Here is a 16,339-nt window from a genome sequence, read left to right as displayed (position 1 = left end):
TTTTCAGGGTGGATCGCCTGGTTTTCTGGGTGGATCTTCTGGTTATCTGGGTGGATCTCCTGGTTTTCTGGGTGGATCTCCTGTTATCTCCTGGTTTTCAGGGTGGATCATCTGGGTGGATCGCCTGGTTTTCAGTGTGGATCATCTGGTTTTCAGGGTGGATTTCAGGGTGGATCACCTAGTTATCTGGGTGGATCATCTGGTTTTCAGGGTGGTTTACAGGGTGGATCACATGGTTTACAGGGTTGACCACCTGGTTTACAGGGTGGATGATTCCACATCCAGTTCTGGAACGTCTTCATCTCCTCTTCTCTGTTCTTCTAATTTCAAAATGAAGTTCAGTTCGAAAGACGTTAGCATCTGCTCAGAACAAATCAGAAAAGTTTTGTCAGTCTCATTCTTATACTCATCAACAGATGAGAAAGTAAAATAAAAAAAATGCACAAGTAAGAGGGTTTCATCTAAAAATTCAAAAGCTCAGGACACTTCAGTTTTATCAGTTAACTCTTTCCATTAAAAGATACACAACTTCAGTTTTATTTGTTAACTGTCTCCATGTGTTAGGTACACAATTTCAGTTTTACTGGTTAACTGTCTCCATTTGTATTTGTATTTCTTCTTATCACAACAGATTTTTTTATGTGAAATTCAGGCTGTTCTCCCCAGGGAGAGCGCGTCGTTACACTACAGCGCCACCCATTTTTTTGCATTTTTTCCTGCATGCAGTTTTATTTGTTTTTCCTATCGAAGTGGATTTTTCTACAGAATTTTGCCAGGAACAACCCTTTTGTTGCCGTGGGTTCTTTTACGTGCGCTAAGTGCATGCTGCACACGGGACCTCAGTTTATCGTCTCATCCGAATGACTAGCGTCCAGACCACCACTCAAGGTCTAGTGGAGGGGGAGAAAATATCGGCGGCTGAGCCGTGATTCGAACCAGCGCGGTCAGATTCTCACGCTTCCTAGGTGGACGCATTACCTCTAGGCCATCACAACTTTTTTATTGGTTTTATTGGTTTAATGATTGGTGTTTCAGGATGAGCCCACCACTGGCATGGACCCTCACTCTCGGCGCTTCCTGTGGAACCTGATCCTCAGCTTGATACAGGACGGGCGTTCTGTGGTGCTCACCTCTCACAGGTCAGTCTGGGAGGGGTTGGTGGAGGGGGATATGGGGGGGGGGGTGTCTAGAGGGGTGCAGCACTTCACACCTCTCAACACACAGACTGGACATTAACTCACAGGAAAGTGTGCACACATGCTCACACACACAAACACATGCACAGTCAGTCTGGAGGTCAGTCTGTCACGCTGTGCTTGGGGGGATGGGGCAGGGGGAGTAGCACGTAATGCCTCTGAACAGACATACACTGAAACACATGTATGTACACTCACACTCACACACAAGCACACAGACACACACACCACACCACACCACACCACACCACACCACACCAGACACACACACACACACACACACACACCCACCCACACCACACCACACCACACCACACCACACCCACACACCACACCACACCACACCACAACACGACACACAACAGACCATACTCAACACAACACCTACCGCCCCACCACACCACACATACACCACACCACACCACACCACACCACACACACCCCCAACAAACCACACCAAACACACCACACCACACCAACCCTAACAACGACCTACGTCCCCTGTGCCCACAGCATGGAGGAGTGTGAGGTGCTGTGCACACGGCTGGCCATCATGGTGAACGGCAAGTTCCAGTGCCTGGGCAGCACCCAGCACCTCAAGAACAAGTTTGGGGAGGGCTACACCTTCAGCATCCGCGTGGCCGGGCCCGAGTACGAGCGCAACATGCGCGACATCCTCCGCTTCGTCCAGAGGAACATTCCTGAGGCCACCCTCAAGGTGAGGACTGGTGCTGTGGTGTGGTGTAGTGTGGTGGGTGGTTTGTTTTTGTGGGGGTGGTGGGTGTGTGTGGGGGAAGGGGGTTGGTTTGGAGGGGAGGGGGCGGTGGGTTAGGGGGCGGGGGATGGGGGGGGAGAGTGTGGGAAAAGGGGGTCTATTTTTTCTGCATGTGTTTTGTTTTGTTTTCTTCTTTTTTTCTTCCCTTGCTAAGAAGGTTATATTTCTCCGTATAAAAGTACACGTCACAAATGTTGTTTTTCCTGCATGTGTTTTTTTCCCCCCAGTGTTTGTGGAGATTAGGAATTTTAGTTATTGGGGTTTTTTTAATTGTTTGATTTTACATGAAAAAGTTCTGTATTTATTGTTTATTATTATACTGAAAAAGTATGATGATAGCTTTAGGGAGAGGGGGTGGGAGTGGGGGGGGGGTAGGAACATGAAAAAAATGCCACTGACAACATGGAACACCAAAAAAAAGAAAGTGTTAAATTTGAACTGTTCTCCCCACTTGAATGCCAGAGTATATCTGCCAGTGTCCATTAAAAGCTCTGATCTTGATGAAAAAAGAGAAAGGGGGTTTCTCCTTCCCCCACTTCCCGACACACATCAAGGAGGTGACCCAGCAAGGCAGGCTTGGCACTGCTGCAGCATGAGTCATGTCGGTAGTGCTCAGTAGTGCCTGTTCTGTTTCAGGACAGGACATGACCAGTGGAGCATCCTCTCTTTGATAATAATAATAATAGTAATGATACTGATAACTGGACATAAGCGCTTTCCTCATTGCACAAAGCTCTTTACAATCCACACAGACATGCATACAAAACACACTCAGTCCTCGACTCACAATCATACACAATAAACATATATATGAGCATACAGATTTGGACATACAATACAAACATTCATACATATATATATACATCTGATGCACACACAATACAGCTTTACAAATATACCTACACAATCAACTAACTACCTTCATGAATGAGAGAGGGTCTAGAGGAAATGCTGCTGGAAGAGGAAAGTCTTGAGGTTAGATTGAAAGGAAGGCAGTGAGGTGCTGTGACGGACGTGGTGAGGCAAAGAGTTCCATGTCTGATCAGCAGATGATGAAAAGGCTGGACCACCGTGCTGTTCTCTTTTGTATTTTGGTCCATGGAAGGCTCTGTCATCGGCAGCAGAGCGAAGAGAACGGGAGGGTACAGAACCCTGAAAGATGTCAGAAAGATGATAACAGTGACAGCTTGGTGACTGAGTTGGGCACCTCCCCCAGCCCTCTCTAAACCTGCTTTTGAGGGGAAAGTGTTTATCTTTAGTGGCTAACCTGTTGTTATTACTGATATTTATGTAGTACTTATGTTCAGTCAGAGACTGCGGTCTCAGTGCTTTACAAACACAAAGCCATTTGCATAGCAGGCTGCCTGCCTGGGTAGAGCCGACTGACAGCTGCCTTTCAGCGCTTATCATTTGTTTGACATGTCATTCACTCAGGTTTCAATCACATACACATATACACCAACACACATGCATACCAAGAATAGATTTTACCACAAGAATTTTGCCATGGACAACTGTCTTGTCGCTGTGGGTTCTTTTCCCAAGTGCATGCTGCACACAGCGTAAGTGGTTAGAAGGAAGAAATAGAGGCAGCACACAGCATGAGATGTGAAGGCGGAGGTGTGTCCACAGGAGCAGCACTTCAACCTGGTGCAGTACGAAATCAAGACCCGAACCGTCAACCTGTGCCAGCTCTTTGAGCAGCTGGAGCAAGCCCAGAGCGACCTGCATGTGGAGGATTACTCTGTGTCCCAGAACAGCCTGGATAATGTGAGTCTGTGTTCGCTGTGTTGTTTATCTCTGTCCTTTGCCTTGTTCTTATCTTTCCCTGCACTGTATTTTAATGTATTGACCATATATTGTTATCATTATGTTTATCTATTAATTTTTTTTATTATTATCATCATCATCAGTGACGCTTCCTTGAGTAACTTAAGTGAATGTATAATGTAAGTCTTCTTACCTGTGTATTGCTGCATAAACATAGGAACAGTAACTTTTGTTCCTCATTGTTCATTGATGATTGTCTAATGCTCCTCGTCTTTTTGACATATTTTGTCACATTGTTTTGTTACTGTAACCATACTAAGTTTGACACAAAATTCAACAGAATATGGTTAGTGTGTGTGTGTGTGTTTGTGTGTGCGTGCGCGCACACGCGCACACTATATTTGATTAGACGGAACTGTCTCGTGCATCAGTTTTATTCAGTTTTAGAATCAGACTAATTTTGTGATTCATTTTGGGGAACTATGAAATGTTACTTTTGAGCATAACCAGTGACCACACATTAAAAAAAAAAAAAAAGGATAGAAGCATCTTCATGCTATCATTCAGCTTTGTAAGAACAGCAAATTTAAAGGTATTTAATGCACAAAGTAGCACAACATCATGTGGCAGAGAAGAATTACTGTCTTTTTTTTAGCCATGAACAATACAGAATATAGAATCATTCATTGTCTCCACTTGTGGTGTAAAACACATAAATAATATACAAAAATCACATTCATTCATTGTATTACACAGAAGACATAAAAGCATGAATACCGACTTAAAGTAAATCCTACATACAATAATTACAGTCACACAATGCAGCAATCACAGTAAACATACCAGATATGTAGAAATCATAAAAGCTTGAATGTCGACAAAGTAAATTCCACATACTATAATCACAGTCACATAATATGCAATAATCACGGTGGACATACAAAATACTAAAGTTAACTTAGAGTAATCCACACATACAGTAAGCACAGCCATACACATACAACAGTCACAGCCAAAGGCATAAACATCATACTATAATTAAACATGGGCATTATGTAAAAATGTGCAGTTCAGTAGTATGCTTAAAGTAAAATGTCATATCATGCACACATGTATTTTGGCATACTTTCTATGGAATCGCACAACTAGTTATCAATCACTATCGTTCAAAGTGGTCCTGAAAGTGGTTGACGGGCGCAATAGCCGAGTGGTTTAAGTGTTGGACTTTCAATCTGAGGGTCCCGGGTTCAGATCACAGTAACAGCGCCTGGCAGGTAAAGGGTGGAGATTTTTCTGATCTCCCAGGTCAACATATGTGCAGACCTGCTTGTACCTGAACACCCGTTGTGTGTATACACAAGCAGAAGATCAAATGCGCACGTTAAAGATCCTGTAACCCATGTCAGTGTTCGGTGGGTTATGGAGACAGGAAAATACCCAGCAGGCATGAACCACAACAGAATGATGGGCAGGTGGATGTTTCTGACCCCTGTACACTTCTCCATCCCAGGTGTTCATCAACTTCGTGAAGAAGCAAGTGGAGATCGTGCGGGACGAAAGGGAGGCCACCCAGCCTCGCCGACGGTCGTGGCTGTCGGGACGGAGTCGTGCCCGCTCGGCCCTGGAGCAGTGGAGCAATCGGCGCAGCAGCCAGGGAGGGGGAGGGGGTGGTGGGGGCCGGGAGGATGACGACGATCCCTTGTTGAGGCCAGGAGGGGGGGAGTCCCCCGACGTGATGGATCTGAGTGATGATGGCGATGACGATGCCATGCTTCAGATGGACCAGGCTGATGGGGTGAGGGCCTTTTTTTGACTCACTTGTGTAAACAAAGTGAGTCTATGTTTTAACCTGGTGTTCGGTTGTCTGTGTGTGTGTGTGTCTGTGTGTGTCTGTGTGTCCGTGGTAAACTTTAACATTGACATTTTCTCTGCAAATACTTTGTCAGTTGACACCAAATTAGGCATAAAAATAGGAAAAATTCAGTTCTTTCCAGTGATCTTGTTTAAAACAATATTGCACCTCTGGGATGGGCACAAAAAAATAAAATAATGAGGCCAAATTATATGCAAACTGCATTTACTGTTATATTTATATTTTTTTGTATTCTTTAAACTTGGCACTTTGATCTGATATTCTGACACAAAAACAAGAACAGTCATTATCATTTTTTGTTCGAACAGGAACTTCTTTTGCTAAGCAAGGAAGTTTTATTTATTTTGCAAACGTTTTGGTGCAGATAGTAAAAAAGGGAAATTACTCTGTAATTAATGCTAGGGGACTTAATTTGCTTTAAACTGATCTTTCTCATCTTAAACATTACATTTTGAAATTATACTCAGTACATAAAAAGCATGTGTGTTTTACTATCAGTGTACAGGGCTTTCACTATGTTCATTCGCCCAAGTGGTCTTTTTCAGAAAATACTAAAATCAATATGACGAGTGGACTTTACAGATCTGTTGGCTGAGCCCTGAAGGTCATGGTCAAAAATCAATTGCATACACATATTTATACACATTCAAAGTGCGTGCTCATATTCTTCGTGAATGCGAACGACGCCATTTTGTTTCAAGTTGTTGACCTGCCCGTTCAATCCTATATTCAATGGACAATACACGACAACATGTAATGGAAAGTTGGAGAAGGAGACCATTAAATATTTATTCAAAGAAAGATTTGTGAACGCCTCATCACCTACTGGATTATGCCCCAAACTGCCATAAAAATATCCACAGAATCAGTCGGAATTCACAGTTAAAAATTGTAAACCATGCGAGTTAATACCCTTGAACTGATCACGATGAAACGAAAAAATTTCCAGTCTTGACTTTCCTCAAAATGAAGTCCTTTTCTCTTCTTACGACGTTTAGAAGTACTTGTACTTGGCTCTACATGTTATTAGTTTAACAAAACAATAAATTTTCATATCAGCTTTAAAACTATAAAACTAGAATGAACATAAAAGAGAAATTGAATCAGCCGTGTCGTACTACATTCCCGGCGGGTGTAACTAAACTTGTACATCTATCTAGATCTAGTGAAAACGGCTAAATGTTGCAGTGTGATTGCGGCGATAGCCATTAAAAAGAATTTTTTATTGCCCTTAAAGATTTTTTTGAATGCCCAAGATACACCAGAATAATATGATTTAAACAGCGTTCTCACTGCGAATACCACAATTGATTTATCGCCCTTTAAAAAAGTATGTTCAAATGTTAAATTTTAGAACGTCAGTTAAGGAGCCATGATAGTGTAATGGATAAGACAGTTTCTTCTCACCGGAACACGCGGGGTTCGAATCTGGTTAGGACTTTTTTTTCTTCTTTTTTTTAACGCGAAACTTTATATTAACAAATACAGAACACATTATAATGATTAGATTTTTTTTTTAAAGTGTATCACAAGTGAGTCTTGAAGGCCTTGCCTCTCTTGTTTCTTTTGAGGTTTGGCTTTAAAAGAGGAAGAAATGTTAAAAAGGATTTGCTATGCAGTACATGAAGTACATTGATGTTTGTTTAAGTGTGTCTGCATTGGTTTGTATGTAGAAAGAGAGAGAGGGGAGTTACAGGAGACACTCCATTTCTTTCAGCCCTCCATTCACTGTTTGAGTCCAGGTAAATGTGTGTCTGTTGAACTGAGGCAGGACAAACCAGGTGTGGCAGTGGGACGTGGGGGCGGAGGGGGGTTGGGGTTCAGGATAAGGGACCTTGGGGGGATGCCAGTGAATCTGATCTGAATGAAGATCAAAATGTTTTTCTCTAGCTCTGCATGTACTCACACACACACACACACACACACACGGACACAGATATGCACAAAGAAGCTCCTCTCACACACACACACACAGATACAGACACACACACTCTCTCTCTCTCTCTCTCTCAATTGTTGGCTCTCCAAGCCACTCCCCCTTCACCAAGCAAAGAATTTCTCGTTGCAGACACGCCTTACTCTGATGCCTTTGTGAAAGCAGCTTGCAGCCAACCTTTGCATCCGGCCTTTGACCCCTGCACCCTGACCCTGGCAGGAGGTTGAGGAGGGAGGACACGCACTGTTTCAGCTTTTTTGGTGAAAGAGACACGTCCACGCTCGGTGACCCAGCATGAACCTTCTTTTCCTGTTAATGGTGCATGACAGTAGTTACTGGACTGTGAAGCTGAAACAACAAGGTGAAGATGGTGTGTAGGAAAATAGGGTGTTAAAAATAAAAAAACACACAAAAAACCCCGACATCCTGTGATTCTGCGATCAGGTGCTTTTCTTTTTCTGGTTTTTTGTTTGTTTTTATTTTTTTCTCAGCTTTTTCTTCACTGTCACAGATAACAGGCTTGTCGTTCTCATGGCCAGTCTGCATTAAAGCTGACTGTACTGAATGTTGTTGTTTTTTGTTTTTTGGGTGTTTTTTTTTCCCGCATCAGGAGAGAAAGGTTGTGATCATGTGTTCTAAACTACCCCCCACCCCACCAAAAAAACAACAAACAAACAAACAAACAAACAAACAACAAAAAATCTTGTCCTTTTGTATGAATGGACTAACTGAATCACCATAGCTGAAGTAATGAACTGCTACAAACCCAGGGATCATTTTTGTCATCACTTGTGTTTTGGTTGACACACTTTTCAGCGAGACGTTCTCTGTTGCTGGCTACTTACTGTGTGAATGTTGTTTCTGTTCATGGAGGACTCCCCCACCTCCCCCCCCCACCCCCCCCCCCCCCCCTCCCAACCCTTCGTGTCTCCCCTATCAACTCCCTGGAAATGTTTCATGGAGTAAACTTGGCACCTTTTGAAGAGCACACACTTTTCGACGCTTTGCTTCCGTGTCCAGGGAGATATTGTGTTTGTACAGTTTAAGTCTTCAACAGATGTACATGCACAAATTCTCTAACATTTCAGTTGAACTACGTCACATTTTTTTTTTTTTTTAATTTTGTTTATTCATTATTTATTTTTGGTATTTTGTTGAGATACATTATTCATCACATTTATGTTTTTCACAGGGAGGAATCCTAAAGTACTGAAGCATTCAGTCGCAGCATTTGTAGTTGTAGTTTGAGTGAGTCATCATTTCTCTGTATTTTCCTAGATGATTTTTTGTTTGTTTTGTTTTGTGTTTTTGTTGTCTGCCGTAAAAATGTTTGCCCTCCCATAAACCTTCTTTGCATCGCCATCTTCTGTGTGTGTGTGTGTGATCAGCCAACACCCCCCTTCACTGGTATCAAGAAGGCTTTTACGTGCATGACTGTTTCCCATCCCACCCGGCTCTGTTTGGGGGTGTTACATTTCCATTGTTTCCCCCACCATCCACATGTTAAGAACTTTTAGCAAACAGCTAGAACGTTTCCAGTCCCAGTGCCAAGGACCTGTTTGAGAAGTGTTGTGTGCCTCGAGGTACCGTTCATGTGGTGAGCATTCTGCACAGGGCTGTGCACTGCAGTCTGTTTCGTGCCTTTGTCATGTCAAAATGGGATCACTGCAACCTTTCTCTTTATCCATGACCAAACTAGACATTTTTGATATTCGTCTGATTTTTTTTTGTAGAATGCATGCTAGCTTGTCACTTTTGGATTAGAAAGTGGGGCATATTCCCCCAACCAGTTTTTTTTCAAAAGGTAGCACACTTACATTATGCTCACCTCAGATTGTCATTATCTTTTTTCTTTTTCTTTTTCCAGATCATTTTCTTTTCTTTTTTTTATACCTCTTTTTTTCTTAAATGGATGATAAAAAGAAGGCATGTGTTTGCTTTAAAGTAATACAGATTCTGTCACATTTATTACTTCTGAATACTACGCTTTCCCATCTCAAATGGCTTTATAACCAAGATGTTTGAAGAGCTAACATTTCAGAAATTATTACCTCTGGAAGTTGGTATTTATGGCAGTCTGCTTCATGACATCTCGGAGTTTCACTCATCCAAATATATGATTGTGTGTGATCTGACATTTCTGGTGATGAGTGTGTGCGTGTGTGTGAATTTGATATTTTCATGTTGCTGATATTCTTATGTTGCTAATATTTAGGTAATTAAATAACATTAGATGTTTTTGTTTCATTATACACTTCCTAAAGTTTTCATGCAAAGTCTGAATGAAGTGTTTCAATCATGTGATGATAGATTTGTCAGATTGCTGAGCAACAACAACAACAACAACAACAACAAAAACAACAACAAAGAAACGATGAACGCAAAAATGTCTGTCAAGACCTGATACATAATTTCCATCAAAGCAGGGGTACATGTATGTTTCATGTAATGAAATGATGCTTCCAGAAGGTGTTGACATTTGGTTTGGACAAAAAAACCAACATCTGCATAACTTTTAAGACTTTTGTCTCAAATCAGCGTGCTTTCTTTTTTCATCCTTGACATTGGAAAAGCTCAGGATGTGTCATTGTAGTTGCTGTACACTTGCTCATCACGTTCATTTGTCTTTCCATGGCTGTGATTGTCTCAAAAAGAAAGAACTCTTGATCTCAATCCCCAGGCAGTAGTGTCACTGCAAATGCTTGTTTTTATATCATTATTATTCCTTGAGTCTTATTCAGATGCTGAATTATTAAAATCTCCTCAGACAAAAAACAAACAAACCATGAAACATGAATTTTTTCTTTCATTTTTTTCTTTTTTCGCTTTGAAAACATTAGCTTATATGATAGTGTTTTATTCCATTCTCTATTTTTCATGTCATGAGAGCGTGTGAAGTAAGGTTTCTAGCATTTAGTTTACCTCCATCACAAAGATAGATACTTTTTGCTTGTTTTTAACTTTGCTTTATACCATCCATGGAGGTCTATGTGTCAAAAGACATTCAAATGGTAAACCACTGGAGCCAAGTGTTTGGATGTGAACTCAAGTACTTTTCATTTACCTGCATGTGGGGAGGTGAGAAATACCAAGCATCGTTGACTGCAAGTCGTGTGTTTGATGGAACGAAGAATTACTGTATATGTTTATTGTTTAAATTTAACTGAGCCTTTTTTGGGGGGAGGGTGGGTGGGGTGGGGGGATCATTTCCACTTCAGAATGTTTTTCTCTTTTGTACAGATTTTGGAAGATTGGATGATATATACTGTGAAGATGTATCCCTGATGTTTCTACGCATTGTGTATGATGTATATATGTATCCCAGATGTTGCGACAGATTATAGGATTGTGTGGCATAGATATATCCTGGATATTTCAACAGATTGGAGTATTGTGTGGCATAGATATATCCTGGATATTTCAACAGATTGGAGTATTGTGTGGCATAGATATATCCTGGATATTTCAACAGATTGGAGTATTGTGTGGCATAGATATATCCTGGATATTTCAACAGATTGGAGTATTGTGTGGCATAGATATATCCTGGATATTTCAACAGATTGGAGTATTGTGTGGCATAGATATATCCTGGATATTTCAACAGATTGGAGTATTGTGTGGCATAGATATATTGTGGTTATTCCTCACAGATTGAAGGATTGTGTGGCATACTGTAGATACTCCTACAGATTTTAGGATTGTGTAGCATAGATATAACCTGGTAATTCCTACATATTGGATTGTGTATGGTATAGATAAAGAATCCCGGATATTCCTACAGATTGAAGGGTTGTGTGGCATAGATATAACCTGGATATTCCTACAAATTGGATTGTGTATGGTATAGAGAAAGTATCCCGTATGTTCCTACAGATGGAAGGACTGAGTGTCATAGATATCTCAACAGGTGGTGTATGGTATACTTATACTGGATGTTCCAACAGAGTGAACAGTTCTGTAACATAGATATCCTGGATATTCCTGAATATCTCAACAGATTGCGTATGGTATACTTATCCTGGATATTCCTACAGACTGAAGGAGTCTGAGTGGTGTAGATATATCATTGGATATTCCAACAGATTGTGGATGAGGTGCACATATATACCCTGGATACTTCCTGCAGTTTGTGGGATTGTGTATAGTATAGATATATTGTGGATATTCCTACAACTTGAGGGATTGTGCATGGTATAGATATATTGTGGATATTCCTACAAATTGAGGGATTGTGCATGGTATAGATATATTGTGGATATTCCTGCATATTGAGGGATTGTGCATGGTATATTGTGGATATTCCTACAAATTGAGGGATTGTGCATGGTATAGATATATTGTGGATATTCCTACAAATTGAGGGATTGTGTGTGGTATACATACAGTGTGGGTATTACAACCAATGGAGGGATTTTATAAGGTGTGGATACATACCCTCGGTACTTTCTACATGTGCTGCTGTGATAATTTCACGTCCATTTTGTTCCGACAGATTTATTTATCAGCTTGCTTGTATCTCCTCCACTGCAATATAACTCTGCATGGGAAAAAAATTACTGCCGTACATTGTTTGAGTGCCAGTGAGTGGTGTCATAATAGACATTTTTGCTTGCCGTATTGTGTACATACATTTTTTTATAATTTAAAACAAAGATTTTTCCCTGCGATACTTTATGCACAGTATGTATGCCTGCCACTGTATAATGATTATCACAGCCAGATTCCGAGTCTAAAATGTTTGTGTGTTCTTTGTAAGGGTAGAAATTAGTTTGAATACAGATAGAATAATGAAAATAAAAGGACAAGGAAGTTTAACAACAGAAAATGGCTTTTAGTTTCAGGAAAGTGCAATCATTTATTTAGTCATGGGGTGTGGGATAGGGGGAAACAACCTAAAAGTGTCTGTTTAGACCCAGTCATAGTCGCTTCCAACTTAACGTTTATTTAAAACAGACCTAGGACCTCCAAGATTTCTTGCTCGCAGCCCATTTTGATCTCGGCCATTGATGATGATGAATGAGTGACTGAATCAGTGTGATTTAAAGCTGTTTATAATCATGTTTGTAATCACAAATTATTTGTGAAGTTGGGGTAATTCTTCTGGAGCTTGTGCAATGTGAGGAGGGCTGCAGAATCCCTCCTGAAAGTCCAATGTATTTGTGATTGGCTGGTCTGCATGCTGTAAGAAGGCCTGACTAAGCGCGTTGGGTTACGCTGCTGGTCGGGCATCTGCTTGGCAGATGTGGTGTAGCGTATATGGTTTTGTCCGAACGCAGTGACGCCTCCTTGAGCTACTGAAACTGAAACTGAAACTGAACTGATGGTTTTTCATCCTCTCTGGAAGACTGTTATCCAGATCTCTGCTTTAGTGGAGTGAGAAAACTGAGATCGTTAGCTATTTTGGGCCATGACTGCGTCATTCCATAGCAGGTGCTTATTATTTTTTTTAAATGCTTGAAAAGTGATAGAAAACAATAAAAAGTGGAACAAAGCTGACGTGTCAATCAAAACTAAGCCACTTGTATCCCTCAGCCAACGTGAAGAAATGGAAATTTGTTTGATTTTTTTTCTTTTGTTCGCTATTTGTGTGTGATGAAGCTATTTTTGGAAGCTGGAGCTACAGCAGTTGCTGATAAAATGCCATATTTTCATCCCTCGAGAAAAGTGACTGTCAGATGAATGGTTCAATATTTACTATTATTTTAATTGTTTACAGACTTCATTGTTTACAGACTATGCCAGTTTCCAAGAATTATCTTCTTTTTTTTTGTCTTTTTTTTCCCCATGGTCCAAGTCTCCAGGCAAGGTCATGGAGAAAGATGTGTGTATTCAATAATTTGGAGGTAATCATCTGTAACTTCTTCCTCATGAATGTGCCAGTTTCACTTTTCTTCCCCAGCGTGAAAACATGTTCTTTGGTTTGCAATGTCTGATTGTTTGTTTGCATATAACTTGGATTTTTTTGGTTGTTTTTTTTTGTTTGTTTGTTGCTGTGTTTGTTGCTGTGTCCACTTTCCACCCCCAACCTTTCTAGGAATAATAGGTTTTTACAAGCTCATCTGTTGTTACCCTTTTGTATTTTTTCTTATATGACAGTTGGGAACATCCCTGGAACTGTAGTTCTACTGAAAGGTGCTTTTTACTGGGAAATTCCACTACGCATTGAATATTTAAGTGCAAATGAAATGCGAAAATTTGTTCCCTTTTAGCATAGCAAAGATGCAGCAGCATCACATTTTGCAAATTGTATTGTCTGAGTGCGTTCTTTTTTGTGTGTTTTTTGCAAATGTTTTTCAGGAAACAAGATGTCCAGTATTTGTAGTTCAGACATGTTTTCATGTTTGGTTTTGATCCATATTGTAGAAGACATTCTCTTATTTAAAAAGGCAAAGAGTTTGTTGGTGTGAAGTTGCCACAGTTCCAGGCGTGGATGATTCCATGTTTGAGTCAACCCTGATACATTTTTATATTTCTTTTCTTGGTTTACAACCTTCAACACTGCGGACATTATTATTTGTGTGGACATGAACATTGTTCTGTCACTGGAGAACTTTTACCCTCTGTACATTTCTCTTTTGGCAACCAAGAGTAAGTTATTTCTGTGCAGTATCACTGACGGATCCAGGAGGAAGTCTCGTTTCTGACTGCCATGCAATTACTGCCATGCATTTCTGATAATCTCTTTGGCTTTGCATGATTTTTATCAACAGTCTTTTTCTCTGCTGGTAAAGATGGCTAGTCAGTCGGTCTCACAAACACTGCACGCTTCAATTTTACCGAAAAGTCAGACAGCAAAAGCAAAGATAATTTAGACTGCCAGTACTTTCTCTTCACCCTCAACCTGAAGTGCATAATTCCATGCCGTAGAATGCGGGGTATTTTAGAATTCTTGAATCATTCACAGCATTACTTGAGTTTTTGCAAATAATAAGGTTAAAGGTCAGATAGTCTTTTATGTCCATTGGGGCAGTAAAATCATGATCACTGTGACGAGGGCTTGGCATTTGAAGGTGGGGTTCAATCCTTTGCTTCTGTTCTAACCCTTCCCGAACTGGTCAGGCATCCATTCACACCTGGGCGGAGTGAGGGAACGAGTGCAGCGCCTTTCCCGTGGACACCAGGCTGAAATGGAGCCTCCAACCTTGGTCACAGGGGAAAGTGCATCGAGGTCCAAAGCCCAGTTCTGCCATGGTGGCTCCTTAGCAAATAATGAAAAACGGAATGCATAACTTACCATTTGTCTCACATACTTTGCCGACTATCTCCAGGTATTTCTTCTGTTGCCCAGTACTGAGAAATATCCATGCACTACTTAGTCTCTCATTTTTGTTTGTTTTGTTTTGATCAAACATCTCTGCTGTTTGAAAATGATCACCTTCAGTGTCTGAGTTCCCTCACATTGGCTGCTGCTTCTGTTATGTTCCAAAAATTTTGAAGAAAGAAACTGTCATTAACTGAGTGATCCTGTTTTTTAACTGCCATTTTCTTTACGTAGGAAATGGGATATGGAAGCTTTGGTGTACATGTCTCTATTTGGCCAGGATTTGTGCAGCATGCTATCTTACTGCTGTCCTGGTTTACTGATTATCAAGTTTTTGTTGATGTGTCTGATAACAAAGGAACCCATCCACCACCCAACAGTGAATCAAGATAAAGGTGATAACTGGCAGTTTACAACAAACAATTATGGTGCAGCCTGCTGAAGTAAAGTTATTTCCCCTGAATAAGGTACCCAACATCCAGTTGAAGATACTCGTTTCAGTTTTCCCTGTGACTGGATTCTCTCCGTTGTCCACCTTTTGTAAGTAACATCTCAATGAAGTACTAACTGACCCTAAAGTAAGGTCATAATACTGTTATCGCAGCAGTGGAGTGCACACGTGTGCCAAGGAGATTCAGCCGTGTTTCTTTCAGACACTGAAGCACAAAGGGGCATTGGGGGGAATGTGTGTAAACCAGTATCACTTGATTGGGATTTATGTCAGTACCACTGCTGTGACACTTTATCTTCATAATTCCATCACAAGATGTGTTTTAAGGTATAACCATTGAATTCATGTCAGTACTACACACAAAAAAAAACCCAAACCCATATCCACCCTGGTTTTTGATTTTTTCCTCCTGGACCACATTTTCAGCCCTGTTTGATGGCTGTGATACCCATCCTCGAATGGACAGTTAAAATAATTCTAGTGGTGAAGTAATGGAAATATTCCACCCACGTTTTGACCTTCAGTATCCCCTCCCACACTGCAACAATTTGTTCCTCTGGTCAAGTGTGGCTGATACAATGTGCTGAAAGGATGAATTGTGAGTTTTCATGTTTAAAGTTATGTCTTGTTCATCCAGTTGATTATCATTATCACGGGCAATTTCTTTGGCAATGAACATAAAATGTTTTGTGCATAGCAGTGACATTTTTTTGCCCTGTGACAATCACAAGGCTTATAATTACTGAGCATTTTGTTTCCAGAAATCAGATTTATAAAAATTCATCCATGTTCTCACTGCAATTGAAATAAAAAAAAGAAAAAATGCCAATGCCTGCATATTTGTGCCTGAGTATTTGAGAGTGCGGAAACTTATATCCATACTCAAAAGGAAAGGAAAAATGGATGCCCATCTCTCAGATTTACTGTAGTTAAGAGCTTTGCTACCCAACAGCAACACAAACACTGCTAAGCAACTCCAGCAAGCAATCACCAAACACACCCCTCTCCTCCCAAAAAACAAAACTCCAGTGGGAGCAGATTTGTGGGGCACTGTCATTAGACAGACATGGTGTT

General features: G+C 40.8%; 1 protein-coding gene across 1 annotated transcript in view; it reads left to right on the top strand.

The window, feature by feature from the left end:
- LOC143276039 (ATP-binding cassette sub-family A member 2-like) overlaps positions 1 to 16,094 on the top strand; it is a 98,718-nt gene extending 82,624 nt beyond the window's left edge. The window contains exons 46-50 of the mRNA XM_076580426.1: positions 1,036 to 1,139; positions 1,710 to 1,914; positions 3,604 to 3,741; positions 5,252 to 5,536; positions 7,683 to 16,094. Of these exons, the coding sequence (XP_076436541.1) occupies positions 1,036 to 1,139; positions 1,710 to 1,914; positions 3,604 to 3,741; positions 5,252 to 5,536; positions 7,683 to 7,709 (759 nt within the window). The 3' untranslated portion in view covers positions 7,710 to 16,094. The remainder of the gene's footprint in view (positions 1 to 1,035; positions 1,140 to 1,709; positions 1,915 to 3,603; positions 3,742 to 5,251; positions 5,537 to 7,682) is intronic.
- The last annotated feature ends 245 nt before the right edge of the window (positions 16,095 to 16,339 follow it).

The sequence above is a fragment of the Babylonia areolata genome, chromosome 31 (assembly GCF_041734735.1).
Source record: "Babylonia areolata isolate BAREFJ2019XMU chromosome 31, ASM4173473v1, whole genome shotgun sequence".
Classification (NCBI taxonomy): Eukaryota; Metazoa; Mollusca; class Gastropoda; order Neogastropoda; family Buccinidae; genus Babylonia; species Babylonia areolata.
Note: the sequence above shows the minus strand (reverse complement) of the source record. Positions and strands in the feature narration are given on the sequence as shown.